Genomic DNA, 16,306 nt, shown 5'->3' on the forward strand with positions numbered 1-16,306 from the left:
ACAATGTGGACACAACAAAACACAAAGACATTATCTTGATTATGGGCAAGGGAGAGATTAAGAGTATAAAGACACAAAAAACTCGAGTATGAAAACCTAATCCTGTAGTCATCTGAAGCATGTGGCCCCGAGTAGATGACAGACTGCAACATAAGGCTCCTTTTACCACTGAAGTAAAAAGCCCACAAGGATCTAGATGATGTGCAAGATCATGGGGAATATCTAAACCACAGGTTAAAACCTCAAGAGATAAATTGTTGAAATATGAGAACAGGAAAATTGCCTCTGGCAGGAACACGTCTCTAAATATCTAGTAGCCTGAAGCACATATCCCCAAGATTCTAGCAGACTGAAGTACAAGACTTCATAAAGAATCCACCCGACTGAAATTAGTTCCCACATATCTACCTGTCTAAAGTATAAGAAGTTAAATATTATAGTTGGAATCAAAACTAAATCAGATGGAATGGGACTCTCACCCATCAAGCTGCAGTTCACGACCACCACTGTAGAACAAACTCCACACAAAAACAAGTTGGCAAGAAAAACATGATGATGAGCGAGAAACAGGAGGAAGTACCACCATCTGCTCTTAAAAACAACACAAGTAGCAGATTAACAGAGTTTTTTTTTTTTATTAATTGAAAAGAACCTCTGTACTAACATACAGAGAACAACTTAAAATGTCGTACAAAACCAACACCCCATCTATAGAAAAGGTATGTATATATTTAATGTATACAAAAAAAGAACAAAACAAACAAACACATAAACAAATTGAAAATAAATCAAGAGAAAGCTGCAATTTGTTTTTGGAGATTTGTGAAGGACTTTGACCTGCAGGACTGGTGCATATAGTGTACGCCAGTGTTGCTAGCTGTCCTCATGACCCCTAACCTGCACATAAATGACCTTAACAAGGCACTTTGCTCCAAACCGACTGCACAAAGAGTAGTGGGGTCGGCGGGGCATGGGGTTTGCTCATTCATCTAGAGTTTGTAAATGGGCTAGAGTTTGACAATGCCCCTGAATAAATCTGCTTCCAAAATAAATTATAATTTAGTACCAATAGATTATAATTTTGTACCAAGAATCCAACTTTTAAAGCCACTACATATAGAAAAGTGCAACACTCCAAATGTTTAAAATAAAATAAGACATAAAATCCTAGTACAACATGTAATACTTTCTTCCAAAGATGTAGCCTTGAAGCCTGGCATCTGCATAATTAAAAAATAAAAAAACAAAATAAAAAAAAAACACACATACATCTCTCAATATTCACAGCAACGTGAATTTTTTGGAGTTCAAAAGCCACTTGTCACATCTGATGCATTTTATTGTATAGTTGTATCCTATCTTATTCTACACCTGGGCACCATCTGTAGAATTACAAACTAGACACAAACAATGGTCTAACTGGTAACTGATGCACGGACCCACTCCATGCCTTGGCTGCAAGGGCGACCATTCAACAAAGAAGGCCACCATTTTTCATGGGGAAGATGGCAAGGTTGGAGGGTACCGTGACATTCCCAAGGAAACAACAGGGGGTGAGGGTGTAGCGGTGAGGCTAGGACCGTTCCGAATGGCTTCCACTAAAAATGGAAGATAGTCATGATAGAGTGGCACAGTTCTCGAAGCAGAGGTTTAATTTACCTTTAGGTCTCTGAATTTTCTTCTTTCTTTTTTATTTCCAAATATGTCAATACCCACATTTACGTTGTCACTTTTGAAATTCCAGTTTGTTCCAAAAAAGATTTTTTTTTTAGACCCATGTATTTAAAGCAAGTAACCTATTTCTACCTTATTCTTCAGTCTCGGGCCTCTAGTATCTAAATTATACTAGTTTATGGCAATTCAAATGTCATGTACAACCAAGATAAAACAATTATTAAAACCAACTCACACTTAAATCTATCATAGTGGAAAAAGGAATGTTAAAGCTTTCAATTTCTTTCCTGCAAAAAAGGAAAAAAAAAAAAACAAACCTGTCCAAATAATTAACCTGTATGGAGTTTTACAATCAAGTATGATTGAACAATTTAATTAATCTGCTCTTTAGTTATATTTTTCTAATGCATACTTGAAAGAAAAAAAAGAAAAACTTTGAAAAGCAGATCTGTTTACGTGGCACAGCTGTACAGCGCCAAGGGATTGATCACAAGCGCACCTAGGCTATAATGACGAAGAACAGGATCACAAAGCAGCTGTGGAAAGGACAGCTTCATCCACCTTCAACTGCACACAGGAAATGTACTGTGCATAATGAATTCTTAATGCCCTCTCCTACGCACAACTGGCTGGACAATAATGAACAATTATGGAGGATTCAGCAAAAAAAAAAAAGCCAGTAATTCAATCGACCTAGACAGGATACAGAAGCTCTGAATCATTATGAAAATGTCAAAGCAGTAAGTCAGAATTAGCTGGCTTGGTGTCAGGACTGCTGCCAGACTCTGGAGTTCAGGAACAGATAACTCTTGGTATGTTTTGTAAACTGCTGTGTCAAATTCCCAAATAGTTTCTGGTTGCAGGCATATCCGTAGTATTGCCGCTTTACTGATATTCTTATGCAGGCAATATTTGACAGCATATGTACTATAACTGTTTGTATCTGAATGAATATTGCCAATTGCTCCTAACTTTTGAGCCATGGCTGAGGCCCTAGTTGGAGAACACACCAAAAGAAAAGAAACGTAATCTTTACTGAAAACACAATAAGTCAGAGGCCACTACAATAGTCTCGCAATGGCCATTAACTGCCTAAAAGAGATTACCAGACGCAGAAAGTGCTAGAAGAACTTCTTTACAAACTCTATTTACTTGATTAGGAAGGACACTGAAATAGATGATGTTACTTCATAACTGGGTATATTAAACTATTAGGAGATGGAAGCGGATACAGTGCTTATTCTTAGAAGGCTCTTAAAATAAAAAGTCAACTGACACTGAGAAGAGTGAGACTTTTTTATGGAATACCTGTTTGTATCAAGAAGTGGGGAAGCATTAGATTGTTACACAGAAGATCATGGTGCAGAAAATTACATGATGAAGTAGGTGGTCTTGCAGACAAAATGGGACTAAAAGTGCTAATACTTAACATGATTCAGTTGCCTTTACTAAGACCACCACTAATTATCTTGTATAGGCTGCCTGTGTGAAATATACATTTTCGCGCAAAGGGGACAGTCGTTTACAATTAAGTACAGCCAAAATCTACTTTGAAGCGCAAGGTTTTAGTTGAGACGGAACAGACCCCTTAACGTCAAGTGCATATACCAGGTAAACCAACAGGATGCCAGGAGAGACCTAAGTAACTGTAAAGTGTTAATGTGAAAAAGATGACAGCTATGGGAACTGTAAAAGCCAAAGGAATCCCTACCTTCACTAATACCCAGAGAGCACACTCATACAGAATGCATGAAATTAAAAGAAAAAAATGAAGGTTATGAGCTTGTGCCAGTGGTATTAAACAACCTGATAGTCCTCTGGAGCAAAACGTGTGCAGCCATTCTACTAGAGGGATACAATGCAACAAGTCACAGTTAGGGATCACATAATCAAAATGGTTACAGACCAGCAAGATATACGCCCAACACTGCAGAGGTGGCATCCATGGCAGTCATTAAAATTTATGTAGGCTCTGCTAAGACCTGCTCCCCATTCTTCAACATTTTAATCCCTGGCCCCTATTTCCCACCACAAAAGCAAAATGTCATCAGTCCACCGGATATATGGAAACCACGCATTACTATGTGTGGCACTGAATAGCATGAGTGAAGGACATGTCAGTACTACCTACCTAAACTAAGCATCCGACCCTTCTGCTCCCTTTCCTTTCCCTCCCCTTCCCTCCCAAATTCCATGATAGAAGATATCTTTTTACAGCACTATACACATAACTTCACCAGGGAGGAAGTTTTAAAATCAAACACAACTTGATGGGGTATTATGAACAACTCCCACCCCCCTCAGACCTGTACCAACAATCAAGTGTGTCTTTTTTGCCACACACAGAAACTATCTCCTGATTTCTTCTCTCTCCTCTGCCTCCCTATCTATACACCTCCACCCTGGAAAGCAATCATTGCCAAGGAGCTCTACCCGTCTCATCTTAGGAAGCAGTCTTCCCCAGATCACTTCCCTCCCAGGCTCATGCTGCTGTGTCCGGCCTCAGAATCAACCAATGATGAGGCAAAAGCTGACTGGACAATCTGGAAGCCGAAGGACTCAAGCAACGACATGTTCTGTTGGGGTGAGAAAGGGGAGTTGAGGCTAGGGGCCAGCTCTCCCAGTGTTCCCGCAGGTCCCAGGGCTTTCTGAGGGGCATGAGCCTTTTGTATGTGCTTGTTCAGATACGATTTGGAACGGAAAGAGTTCCCACATTCAGAACAGGTATGTTTCTTTTCTGGTTCATTCTTCATCTTGCCACCAGTGCTTGCTGTAGCTTCACACTGAAACGAAAGGCTCTCTTCCACCTTGTGACGGGGTTTCAGCTCTCCCGTGTCTGACAGCTCCCCGAATGAACTGTCTGAGTTGTCATCCTGATGGGGACACTTCTGCAGGTCATCCTGTCCATCTATAAGGTGAAAGGAAAAAAACAAAACAAAACAAAAAAAAAACAAAAAAAACAAATGAGTGATAAGAACATCTAGGAAAATGCAGGCACCCATGCTCAATTGAGAAGGTCAAATCCAGCAGGACTTCATTAGGATTATTCTCATACTATGGCAATTAAGAATATAGTCTGAAAATAAGATCTCAAAACCTTTTGAACATTATAAAAAGAAGTAACGGAGATTACCCAATGGTGTCCAAGAGCGGGGGGTGTTCAGGGGGATAACTAACAACAAAGGACTAACTAATTGACACAAGTTAAAAAAAAAATTAAAATCAACCATAAACAAGTATATGTGAAGTAGATCAAAGCTCAATTCTGTCATTTCATGATAATTGGACAGCAAAAGCCACCAAACATCCTACTTTTATTAATTCTTAAGAGAATATAAAAATGAGAATTGTTGTAACGAGGCAGAAGTCTGAATCCTTTTTATCTGTTTTTTTCTGCTATAGTGTCTTCCTAGTGTGTCACGACAGGTAACAGGGTAAAGAGCCAGAAAGGGTCCAAAGGATATTGTCAAGAGTAGGAAGGGATGGAACTTACCAGTGAAGCTCTCATGTAAAAGGATGAGTAGCACGATGAAAGGACACAGGGTGAATTAAAAGGATAAAGAGAAAGAGACATTGAACATGATCTCGATGACCTCCTTGATATTCAAGAGGTCGTGATAAACCTTTATTTGCGAAGTATTTAGAAGGAAAAAATATATGGAGTGGACTTAGACAAAACCTGCAGAATACCTACCAGTGGGCCATTCAAACTTTAACCATTGGGAGAGTACCCTAGCACCCACCTGATTATTCATAAATAAACCTGGTTTTCTGCAGTATCACTTATCAGGACTAGATCCATTTAAAAAGTTTGTTGATATCTGGACTTTCAGTGATTGTTATTACCATCATCTCCGATTGTCTGAATTAGTCACCAGGTGGTAATATTCATAAGTTTATTTGGAAAGGTATTGGAAGGGTCTGTAAATAAGTTACTGGACTTGCATTATATCTATATTTTCTCTTTATTGCCATTTGTGATTTTTCTCCATTCTGGTGTGAAAGATTTATGGAGTAGTGTTGGTCACCTGTTTTTCTGGTTATTGCTACTGCTGCTATAGCAGTGGTGGAATTTAATCATAGCACCTGTGGTTGACCTATTTAAACAGAGCATTAAAATGTAATGTGGGCACACAAATGTTATCAAAATCCTATGGATATGAAAGACATTATTTGTATATGTATTCAAACTGTGTGTCATTCTTGCGGTTTCCATTCTGGAGTTAGCCCACATTTCACAAAAGACTTTCATTCAGTTTATCCGTTTGTCAATCATTTGCCTAGATGGCTTTGTCATTTTTTTTTTCTTAATTTAACAACTTTTTGCAAGTCATTAACTATTATTTAAAGACTTACCTGTGACACAAAAGGACCTAAATCATTAAGGGTGAGATGAAAATACAACGCAGTTCTTGAAAGTCACAGTATTAGAATAAATGACTACCAAATCCTCTATGTCATTACTATTCAGTGGAAGCCTTTATTGTCTGGAGTAATTTAAAAACACACTACAACTATAATCCCTGCCTATCATATATTTAAATTTGCAGTGACAGTCTAAACCCACAAACCTATCCATAACTGGCTCAACTACTTAAATCATTTCTGAAAGATTAAGAAAAAAAGTGGTTATGGGAAGGAGAAATGTCCTAGTCCTGCACCAGAGAAGCACGCAGTGGTAGTTGACTGTTCACGTCGATTGTCCCAACTGGAATTTAAGAGTTAATCACAATTACAATATGGTACACTGTACCACACAAAAAGGATCAGGTCACTCAAAGATCAACGTAAAGCCAGACCCCTGTTAACATGGACTCTGAAACCTTTAATTTAATAAGTATCCACTGTACTAATACATTTTTATAACAACGAAAAATGTTGGCAAAACTTTTGTTTTTGCTACCTCTAAGTCTTAGAACAGTTGTTAATACAGCAAAAATACGCCGCTGTAAATACAGTTTTTAATTAGCCTACGTCATACAATTACACATTACAGCAATTGTTCAGTTATGTGAGGGAGGCATGCACAGTTACTTTTCCCTCTGCCATTTTATATTTTACCTATGTAACTTTGTCCACATATATTTATTCAGTTTTCTATTTCTATGTCCATCTGATACTCATTTGAAACATGTGGTATTCTAATATTTGTATAAATGCAAAAACATTAATTTATTGCGGTAGAAAACCTTCTCGTTTATCAGAAAAACCTTACTCTAGAATTAAAAAACACATTAGGTGAAGCTTCATTCTCAATGCATCAAAGAATGGTGAGAATGGCAAATGAAAATGGATTGCTAACAATTGTCATTTATTTAAAAAAAAAAAAAAAAAGCCAGTTAAATTATAAATTATTTTCTCCCCCATTACAGCTTATGGATATTGTGGAATCTGTGCAGTGGTTTTCTATCCGATTAAGTAAAATGAAGTGTGAAATTGGTCACCTGCCTGGCTAAGTAACTAGAATGGGTGAACCAAATGTGCTACATCCCAGGCTAAAGCAATAGAATGAAACGATCCCAAAGCATCACAAACTTCACAAACTCATCACAGACTGCTGAAGTTACAACAGAATACCTGCCAGGAGCCTGAGGAATGATGCAATATGGACAGCTAACAGTTTGATCACTTGTATTATTACAGTAAAACTTAACATCCCAAACAGAAAACTATAACTCTGGGCCAGTTTAAGATTTGGAGCAGAGACCACTTGTGAATTTGTTATCATTTACATATATCTGATAAGAAAAAGCTTTGACTTATCCTACTTAAAAAAATTCTCTTTCAATATGGACATAATTTTCAAGTACCACAACAGTCTCACTAATAGGCCCAATACTCGCCATGGTACACATTTTAACTTTAGGTTTGGATTAGTCCTTACAAGATGATCCCTGATGCATTACTGCTCACTGCCAATAAGTACTAATAGAATGCTTCATATTTTAAAACACAAAAAGAAAAAACTCTATAGGCAAAACCTGTTTTATAATCCCAAATGCAGTGTATATGACCATTAATGTGTTATTCTCATAATGTTTTAAACCTCACTATACAAGAAATCATAATTAATCATGGGGAGGTATCCTGCGATGCTCAGCATCCTTGTCATTTCTTTAAAGACTTGAAACTCTTTCTTTCTGAGCACTGAACCTCACTCCAGATCTGCATCTCATCAGTCAGAGCTGTACAGACATCATTATTGACCCAAGTTAATATGCTAAAAGGGTGAGCACCCAATGGGCCATGACCAGCTGACCAGCCTACGCAGACTGGTAACAGCCAAGCAGCCTGACTGCCTGTTAAGGTACTGACCTGCGTGATGCCCAGGATTTGAGACCCCTGAGAATCCAGGCGCCCGGCACTCCCAAAAGTATGGAGCCCCAGGTTTTCCCAAGAAAACCTCGGGTTGGAAGCCAAGAGAGGTCGGGCAGGCTGGTAGCACTGGGGGCGCCTGGGGCAAGCCTCGGAAAAGTGGATCTGTGTCTGGGAAATTGACCAGCAGCCTCCGACTGGCACAAAAGTCTAAAAAGTGGGAAAAGAAAGGAAAAAAGGCCAGGGATAAAAAAAAAAAAAGAAAATCAGTCCAAACATCAACTTTACACCAGTTTAAAAAAAAATAATGAAACCTTTTACGAGATTATTAATTGCCAAACCAGCAGAGTGCTTACTGTGCCCTGCGCTGCCATCCTGCCTGGCCATGGAGACTGTTTGGCTTATTACGTATTTTAATTATTTCCTCACTGATGTAAAGTTCATGTTGGAACCCTGGCCCTTCTTTCTTTTCCCCACCAGTACCACCACAAGTTCACTCCAAATACTGAACTTTGCCATCAGTCTTTTGACTGCTTCACAAACTCCCCGAAGGATTAATCCAAATGTGAAAAACAGCCCAGTCTGTTAATATTTAAGAGCAGCAAATATTTCAGCCAATTAAAGCTCATCACAATAAAAATAAAAATTAATAAAAAAAATAATAAAGGCCAAGAATAAAATGTTAGAATGGAAAAGACTTGAAAGAAAAGGTAGGAAAAGATATGTCCAGGATGGTTTAGAATTGTCAGAATAGTCAAATGCAAGATCATAATCTATCTGGAGAAGTCAAGTTGAAAGCTCTGCATTGTTTAAAGAAGTCAGTCACAAAAAGTAATTAATTACTTTTACTCAATTAAAGATGAGTCACACATGACACTGTTCTCCATAGAATGCTCAATCAAAAAATACTAGCTTATTTGAGAAAAAAGAAAGAAAGAACATTAACAAGATCATGTCAGATCTAAATAAGCATGAGTAAAGCACAGAAAGACACATGTTGCTATTCATAAGAATATGGTAAGTAAAAGGTTGATACAAGATATCAGAAAATTTTTAAAGAACACTTACAATGAAATTGTTCAACTAGTGAGGCAAGTCAAGATACTGGTCATTGCTCAAAAAGTCAGCTACAGGAAAAAAAACCCACCCAAATTTTATGACTCAAGTACATGAAGCACTGCTCTGTCAATAACTGTCAACTCAAGTGTGTCAAAAGTATCGAGTAGGAACATTTCAACGAAATGACAGTCAAGTCTGCCTAAGATACAAATAATGGTGTACTCTGTGACAAACAGAAATGTATGGTCTGAAGGCCAATGACCCCTTTCTGCAGTGCTTGCTCAGAGATCTACCTGGTATAACAAATGACTGACTCCCACCCCCATTCTTCTCAATTTTTAATAAGACATGAAACTTGACAATGAAACTTCCTGTATAAAAACACCCTTCCCTTAATATTTCTCCATCCAGGCAGCAATGCAGCACTCTTCAAGGCGCAGTTTTGGGTCAGTGAATATAGTAATCCAGTAAAAAGTACAAAAGAAACAGAGACCTAGCATCAGTATGCCAGTCAGATTTGGCCCATTTCATTCCTACTTATGAAAATAGGTGAGCTGTAGGTATGGAACTAATCGTCCCCGAAAATACTTTTTTTTTTCCCCCACAAATAGTTTCTGTAATTTACAGCAGAAACCTGAAGGTGCAGCAATATGATATCAGGTGGTCAGATTAGATAAGCCACCTTTCGGATTTATCAAGTGGCTCCCCATACTTCCCACTCCCTTCCTCTTCAGGCTGCTGGTCTGAATGGCAATAATATTTCGAAAAAAGATCCATTAGCAATTTTTAACACCTACATGAGACCATACGCAGATACATGCACAACTAAAATTCATGCACTGGCAGTGACAGGGTGGAAACTGAGAGGAATGGACAAAAGAACGTTAACAATCGATGCTGCACAATGGTGGCAGAAAGAGTGTGTGGGCATGCACACACATAGCATAAGGAAAATGAGAGATACTTGCAAGCAGCCATGCTGGAAATCCCCACGTGCCCCCTCAACCCACCCCGCCAGACCCACTTCAGAAAAGCCAACACGCTGATAGGACAAAAAGAATCCAAACCTTAAAAAGGGCATGGACTGAATGGGGCTGCAGCAGCTGGGGTATTCCATTAGATTTAGATGCTTCCTCTGGGCAGTGGGGAAGGGGCGAGGGTTAAAAATTTTGTGAGCAGCAAGTCTTACTCCTGAGAGACAGATGAGCAACAACTGGGATCCACATTGCTTTCTATCACAGGGGGCAGATGTGTAGGGAGAATGTACACGTAGTAAGTACATTCAACACCCACTCACTGCAGCAGTGAGTCACAAAAATGACCAGGGAGGGGGTGGGCCCTGTCAGACACTACTTACACGATGGATCGAGTAGGTGAGAACAGCTCCAGCAAATCTTCACACCACTGAGGACATAGGTGCAGTTCAGCAGTCAGAAAGTGTTGCTAATAAAAAGGGATACAAGCTCAAGAAATTTATTTGAGGATGTTTGCTGGTGGTAGGGCAAGTGTACAGAGCAGAAGAGCATCACACCAATTGAAGGGGTGTGCATAAGGGTGCCACAGTTAGACTTTCAAAGCCCTAAATTACCACTCCACAAAGACTGACCTGAAGGGATCCACAAGGTGGAGAGATGCAACAGTGCTATTTACCAGCAAACAAGCAACACAGAAGACTGAAATAGGTACCATTGGGCCACCTCTGCCAGAAGGCACAAGGACAAGTTCAATTGGAGCTGGCACAATAGAATATTCAGCTTGGCTGATTAATCTAAAAGTCTACAGGACGTTGTACATGGTAGTGAGGAGAGCTGAAGCTATCCGTTTGCCTCATCTTTCAGTCTAGTAGTGAAGTGTGAGGGACAGGGGAGGCTTGGGCACCTGAGAATCCCCTTCTTTATTTAGTTATCTAGCCTGAGTGCCAAAGCTACTTGGCTGCTGCAATGCTTTAACAAAAGCAGTGGTGACCAGCGCACAAAAATAAATAAATGAATAATAATAATAATAAAAAAAAAAAAAAAAAAAAAAAAGAGAACAGAGCAAAGCACGGATTTTGCTTGCCTTCAGCAGCACATGTCCGGCCAGCGTGGAAAGCTGCTCCCCCGTTCTGATCCCTCTGCTCGGTAAATTGGGCGTTGCCGGGGAGGGCACTACCGTGGTGCGTTTTTACGTGGACCTTTAGGTAGGAAGCAGTTGAGAAACCTACAGACAAGAAATTATGAGATTGAAGGTCACTGATCAAAGCAGTCAAGGCCTCACGTGTGGGGGGCGAGGGTGAGGGTCGAGAGAGAGAGAAAAAGAGAGAGAAAGAGGAGAAGGAAGGGAGTGGGGAAGGAAGGCCACTGAACACTCCATCTATACACAGGCCCCGTTGGCACCCAGACTCTTCTGGGTTAGAGGACTTGAATTCCGTCTCCTACAGCTGAGATTGGATAACAAAAGGCAGCAAGAAAGGAGGAGCCTTTATCGCACACGCAAGCAAGCCATCTTATATTGTGTCAGACTATCTTGATTAATCATGAAGATGGAACTGGCTGCATCAGTGAACAGTAGATGGGATGGAAGACACCTTTTTTTATTCTTTTTGGAACCTCCTCAGCATTAACCCTGAGCATTTCCTGGGCTCAGAATTTTGTGTAAAACCAGTTAATCATGAGGTTTTTTTCGGATTAAGCTATTTATGAGAATATATATTGAGTGTTAAGAACAAATAAAGCTCAGAATGGTATTCTGCTGCCATCTTGTGGATAAAATAAAATCACTCTGCAAAACAATTATGAATATTTCTACGTGTACTGCCACTCTATGTTAACTCATCAATATTCAAGAGTGGGCTGGAGTCTTCAGCCAAAACACACAACAGTGTGTAAACAAGAAGCTGTAAAACCAGTTTTAGAACAAACTGAAACTAAAGCATTACTTGAATCAAGTGATAATTATGATAATGTGAATTAGTGAGATTTTGACATGGATAGTAAAACTGATGCATGTAGCACTGTACGACTAAACCGCCATGATATGCCTGGTGACATTGGTTGTGTGAAGGTTCACCATGGTGCAAGTATGTGAATGGCAAAAAGGCAAAATGACTATGATCAAGTGGAAGGACAAGGCAAAATTAGTCCCCTGAGCACCATTCACAAAGCAGCAACTGTCAACATTCATGTCAGGGAAAATGTGGAAATCAGTAAGCCTTGCACTGTGGGAGCTTATCATAACAGAATGGGCAGCATTGATTGTGCAGATCAAACAGTGTCACTCTACCCTCTTATGCACAAGAAACAGAAAACATTTTATAAGTGTGCAAAGAAATGCGCTTCTACTGTCCCAATGGTGACATCAGGCTGCATGCTGGTGACCATTTTTAAACATATCACAAGAAGGATGTCCAGTAAATCCACATCAGTACAGCAATGGACGTACCTTTCCCACTGTTACATGTTCCTTTGACACAAAGCCAAAAATGGAAATTTCAACAGGAAAAAATACTAATTTTTCCAGAGATAAACATAATGCTAAGGAGGTTAAATGTGTACCAAAGTTGTTACACAGGAATATGGCCAATATTGCCAATATGCCCATCCAAAGCAAAGGCAACTAATAAGCCAGAACTCATAAATATTGAGACAGTATTCCACAATGCTTAATTCTCCCTTCCCAATCTTGCTCAACTTCTACATTTTGTAGCAGCCCACCATAGGCTACTTTAGTTTGTTCATTACAGCAAGTTGCCACTTCACATTATTCTGCTTTCCAACTTGATGTACACAAAAAACACTTAAACTAGAGATCGGTGTCAAGTAATGCAGTTAAGTTAAGGAAAAAGTTCAACAGTGCAGCACAGCATTGTGGAGGCAACGGCTAAAAGTTTCATGGCTGGGGTTGGGATTACTGCGTTTTGCTCAATAATATGCTCCTTTGTGAAGTTTCATTAAATGAAGTTTAAAATCATAAAGAATGGTAAAGATATGCCAACAGAGGTTAAATTGCACTAATAAAGACAGAAGGCAGCTTATGGAACGGGAAGGGCACAAACAGAAGAGAAGGTGAATAGTGAGAGAAAGAGAAATGAGATGAGCTATGAGTTAACTTGGGAAGGCAGTAGGCAACTGAATAAAAGATAAGAAAGCTGGGTGAAAATGGAAGCTGCTGGACTAAAGACAGGCTCTGATGTGGAAGTTTAACACAGATCTAGAGCTAAAAGGAACCGAGTGGTGGTACCCATGGTATGAGACAACATTAGTCTAATGATAAAATCCTTAGTGTTCTGATGAACTTCCAAAAAAAATGAATAATGATAATGAAGTTTATTCATGTTTGACAAAGAACAAATCTTCATCGCCAAAAAATGTAAAGGACTAAAGTCACACCATCTCCCTAAAAATCATTTTGGAGGTGAAATAAACAAACCCACTTATCTTGACCATGGTTTTGCCATACAGACTTTCCAGCACTAGCAACATATGGCTAGGTGCAGTGGCTACAATCAAACACATATAGATAACTCATGTGATCCAAATCAAAACATAAAGAATGAGGCCGATATTTACATGCCTCTTTGCCAACCCCTGAGAAATTCCTGAGAACCCCCTGAGAAAAATGATACTGGAAGTGCGTAAGCAGGCATGAGGCAGGACTGGTCACCTAGATCATTCAAGGCTGAGGAAAAATGAGGCGGGAGATATGCAAACCTTTAGCTTTGTGATTTCATGATGGTATTCTCTGTGAATGGAGCGAAGTATAAGAAAACTAAGTAGTATGATCATTTACATCAGAATTGGTATTTAATTAGCATTATACAGTTTGTTAGTAACTGCAAGTTTAATGCATCTGTGTTCCCCATAAGTTATCATTCAATCCCAATTTAACTAAAGCAAGTTACCCAACTTAAGTAGTCAAAGACTATCCCAGTATCAGTGGTTAGAAGGCCGAAGTTGGTCCTGAGAAGGGCACCTACACATCACAAAGTACATCATTAATGCAGGTTCAAGCAACTTAACACACACATCTTAGGGCGGAGGAGAAAACCCCACATGAATATGGGAGAACACGCAAGAGCCACACAGACAGGGGCAGGTCTTGGATTTAAAACTAGTCTCGTGGACCTACAATGCCATGCTAGATTCTCTTCTAATCTACTAACTAACCCTGCTTTCACCAAACAAATTTACTTCTTGGATAATCCAAATCCCTTGACAGTCTTATTTATTAAATAATATTATTAAAAAAATGGTGTGGAGTGTTTCAAACATCACACCATTTATTCATAAAATCCAAATTGCTAAATTACACTTTTTTTGTCGAGATCAGCCCCTTTGAATTTTACAAAGCCAAAAAGTACCTGGAGGAAATGTATATATCTCCTGTAAAAACAAGCCATTGTGAAACCCCATTCAGATGTAAACAAAAATGAAAAGCTCTGCTATGCTGACCAACATTCATTCATTCATCACTAAACCTGGCAATTGCAGCACAGAATTGTTAGGTTGGCAAGAGTCTATCCCAGTGGCATGGTGTGCAAGGGAATAATCTACCCATTGCAGGGCACATGCACATAGCCACACTCATCGACATCAGGCCAGTTTTCAGTCTTTGAGATACGAGTAAAAACCAAAGCACCCAGAGTAAAAGCACATGTTCAAAGAACGAACCAAACAAACCACACACACTCCTCAGGGCGAGTACCTGAGGAAGAGTACCTTGCGCTTTAGAGCTACATAGATAATACTGATTTATGCCTCTGTATCGAGCCTATGCCTTAGCTATGCTGCAGTTCAGATCGCCTATGGTGTAGCTCAACACGCACCTCCTCAAAAATGTGACTACATATCGCATTGACACAAACCCTACAACTCTGATGGACTGCATATTTCTTGAAATGCATTTCTCCTCACTTTCTGGTTTGTAAGTCAGCAAATGTATGAAAAAGTGAGAAAATGTGAGGGACAAATACTGTACTTTCATTCGCTTTTGGAAGAAAATGTATAGCAAGAGGGGCAGTGATACCGGAGGGCAAAAACTGTCTGCATTGTAATGGATTATGTGAGATGGGTCTAAATGCAGCACGCGGTACATATGGTGCAAGTCAGGTGATGCCCACAAGGTCAGTCACAAAATTCCCTTTGAGTCAGATAACCCTCACACAACCTTAATATTAACCATAGTGTAACTGGGTATGCAATGGACATTTTGTGCCTGACAGTTGTGGACAGTTTGTGATGTTGGGGCGTTACGTGACTTCATTGGTTTTGCGGGCTGCAATTACACTCTGTTGGATCATTCACTTTTTAACATATTACAAACACTGCCAACTAATGTTCAGGCATGTGCACCATATAAGTATAAACTACTTTACAAAGCGTAGCCTACACGCACAGCTACAGTGTAAGTGAGATGCAGGGGGACACATCAGCCTTTAGCCCCATTCCTTGACTTCAGATGAAGCCATAAATAATTTCTATACCAAAAGCATTTTAAAATGTCCCACTTACACAGCAACAATCTTTTTCAATTTGTAAAGCCAAACATCAGATACAATCTCTAAGACATGAAACCCCCACCACTGCTTTTTCACTCATTTTAGGAGAAATTATAAACATTTCCAGTGATTTTGCAAAATGTCTGCTACTTGTTTGCAGTTTGCATGTCCTCTCTTTTATATCGCTTTCATCTTACAAGTCAGATATCCTGGTCAGACTGAATAGCACCTCTAAGATGCCCAGCGATGACTGCATATGATTTGTAATGCAATGGCATTCCATCTGTGAAATGTCCCTCCTGAACCCATTACTGCAAGGAGAGATTCCATTTTTTCCATGATTCTACAATGGAGGTAACTGGTTTTGGAAGAAGAAGGTGGAAATGCATTTATTCATACAAGTGGCCATATTCATAAATCTCACTCCATTGTCACAGCAATACAGAACACGCCCATAATGGACAGAGCAAGAAAGAGGGTTAGAGCAAAATGCCACAGGTGCAGAGAATGAAAAATGGTTGACAAAGCAAGACAGCATGAAAGCATGACTCCACAAAATTTTCTAGAAATCCAGAGATGACTTAATTGCATTTGCTGGGATGAAATGTGAAAGAGTAAGCTTTAAACAGGGGTATTGAAATCAGGTTATTATTTAGGAAAAGACTAAACAGCAATACATGCTTACCCCATAACAGTTTTCTTATGTGTCTTTATTATTTCAGCTGTTCACGCAGCCTCGACGAGAATATACCATTCTTACTCTGGAATACACACTGGAGGGTG

The 16,306-nt window shown here is 39.4% G+C and overlaps 1 protein-coding gene across 2 annotated transcripts in view; it reads right to left on the reverse strand.

Moving 5' to 3' along the window:
• Nucleotides 1–619: 619 nt before the first annotated feature.
• patz1 (POZ/BTB and AT hook containing zinc finger 1) overlaps nucleotides 620–16,306 on the reverse strand; it is a 28,649-nt gene continuing 12,962 nt past the window's right edge. Inside the window, exons 5-7 of one of the 2 annotated variants that reach the window (XM_039771653.1) lie at nucleotides 11,107–11,247; nucleotides 7,990–8,199; nucleotides 620–4,582 (exon numbers count right to left, since the gene is read on the reverse strand). In XM_039771653.1, the coding sequence (XP_039627587.1) occupies nucleotides 4,140–4,582; nucleotides 7,990–8,199; nucleotides 11,107–11,247 (794 nt within the window). In that variant the 3' untranslated portion in view covers nucleotides 620–4,139. The remainder of the gene's footprint in view (nucleotides 4,583–7,989; nucleotides 8,200–11,106; nucleotides 11,248–16,306) is intronic. The other variant, XM_039771654.1, reaches the window with a different exon arrangement.

Source organism: Polypterus senegalus, chromosome 12, assembly GCF_016835505.1.
Source record: "Polypterus senegalus isolate Bchr_013 chromosome 12, ASM1683550v1, whole genome shotgun sequence".
NCBI classification, from domain to species: domain Eukaryota; kingdom Metazoa; phylum Chordata; class Cladistia; order Polypteriformes; family Polypteridae; genus Polypterus; species Polypterus senegalus.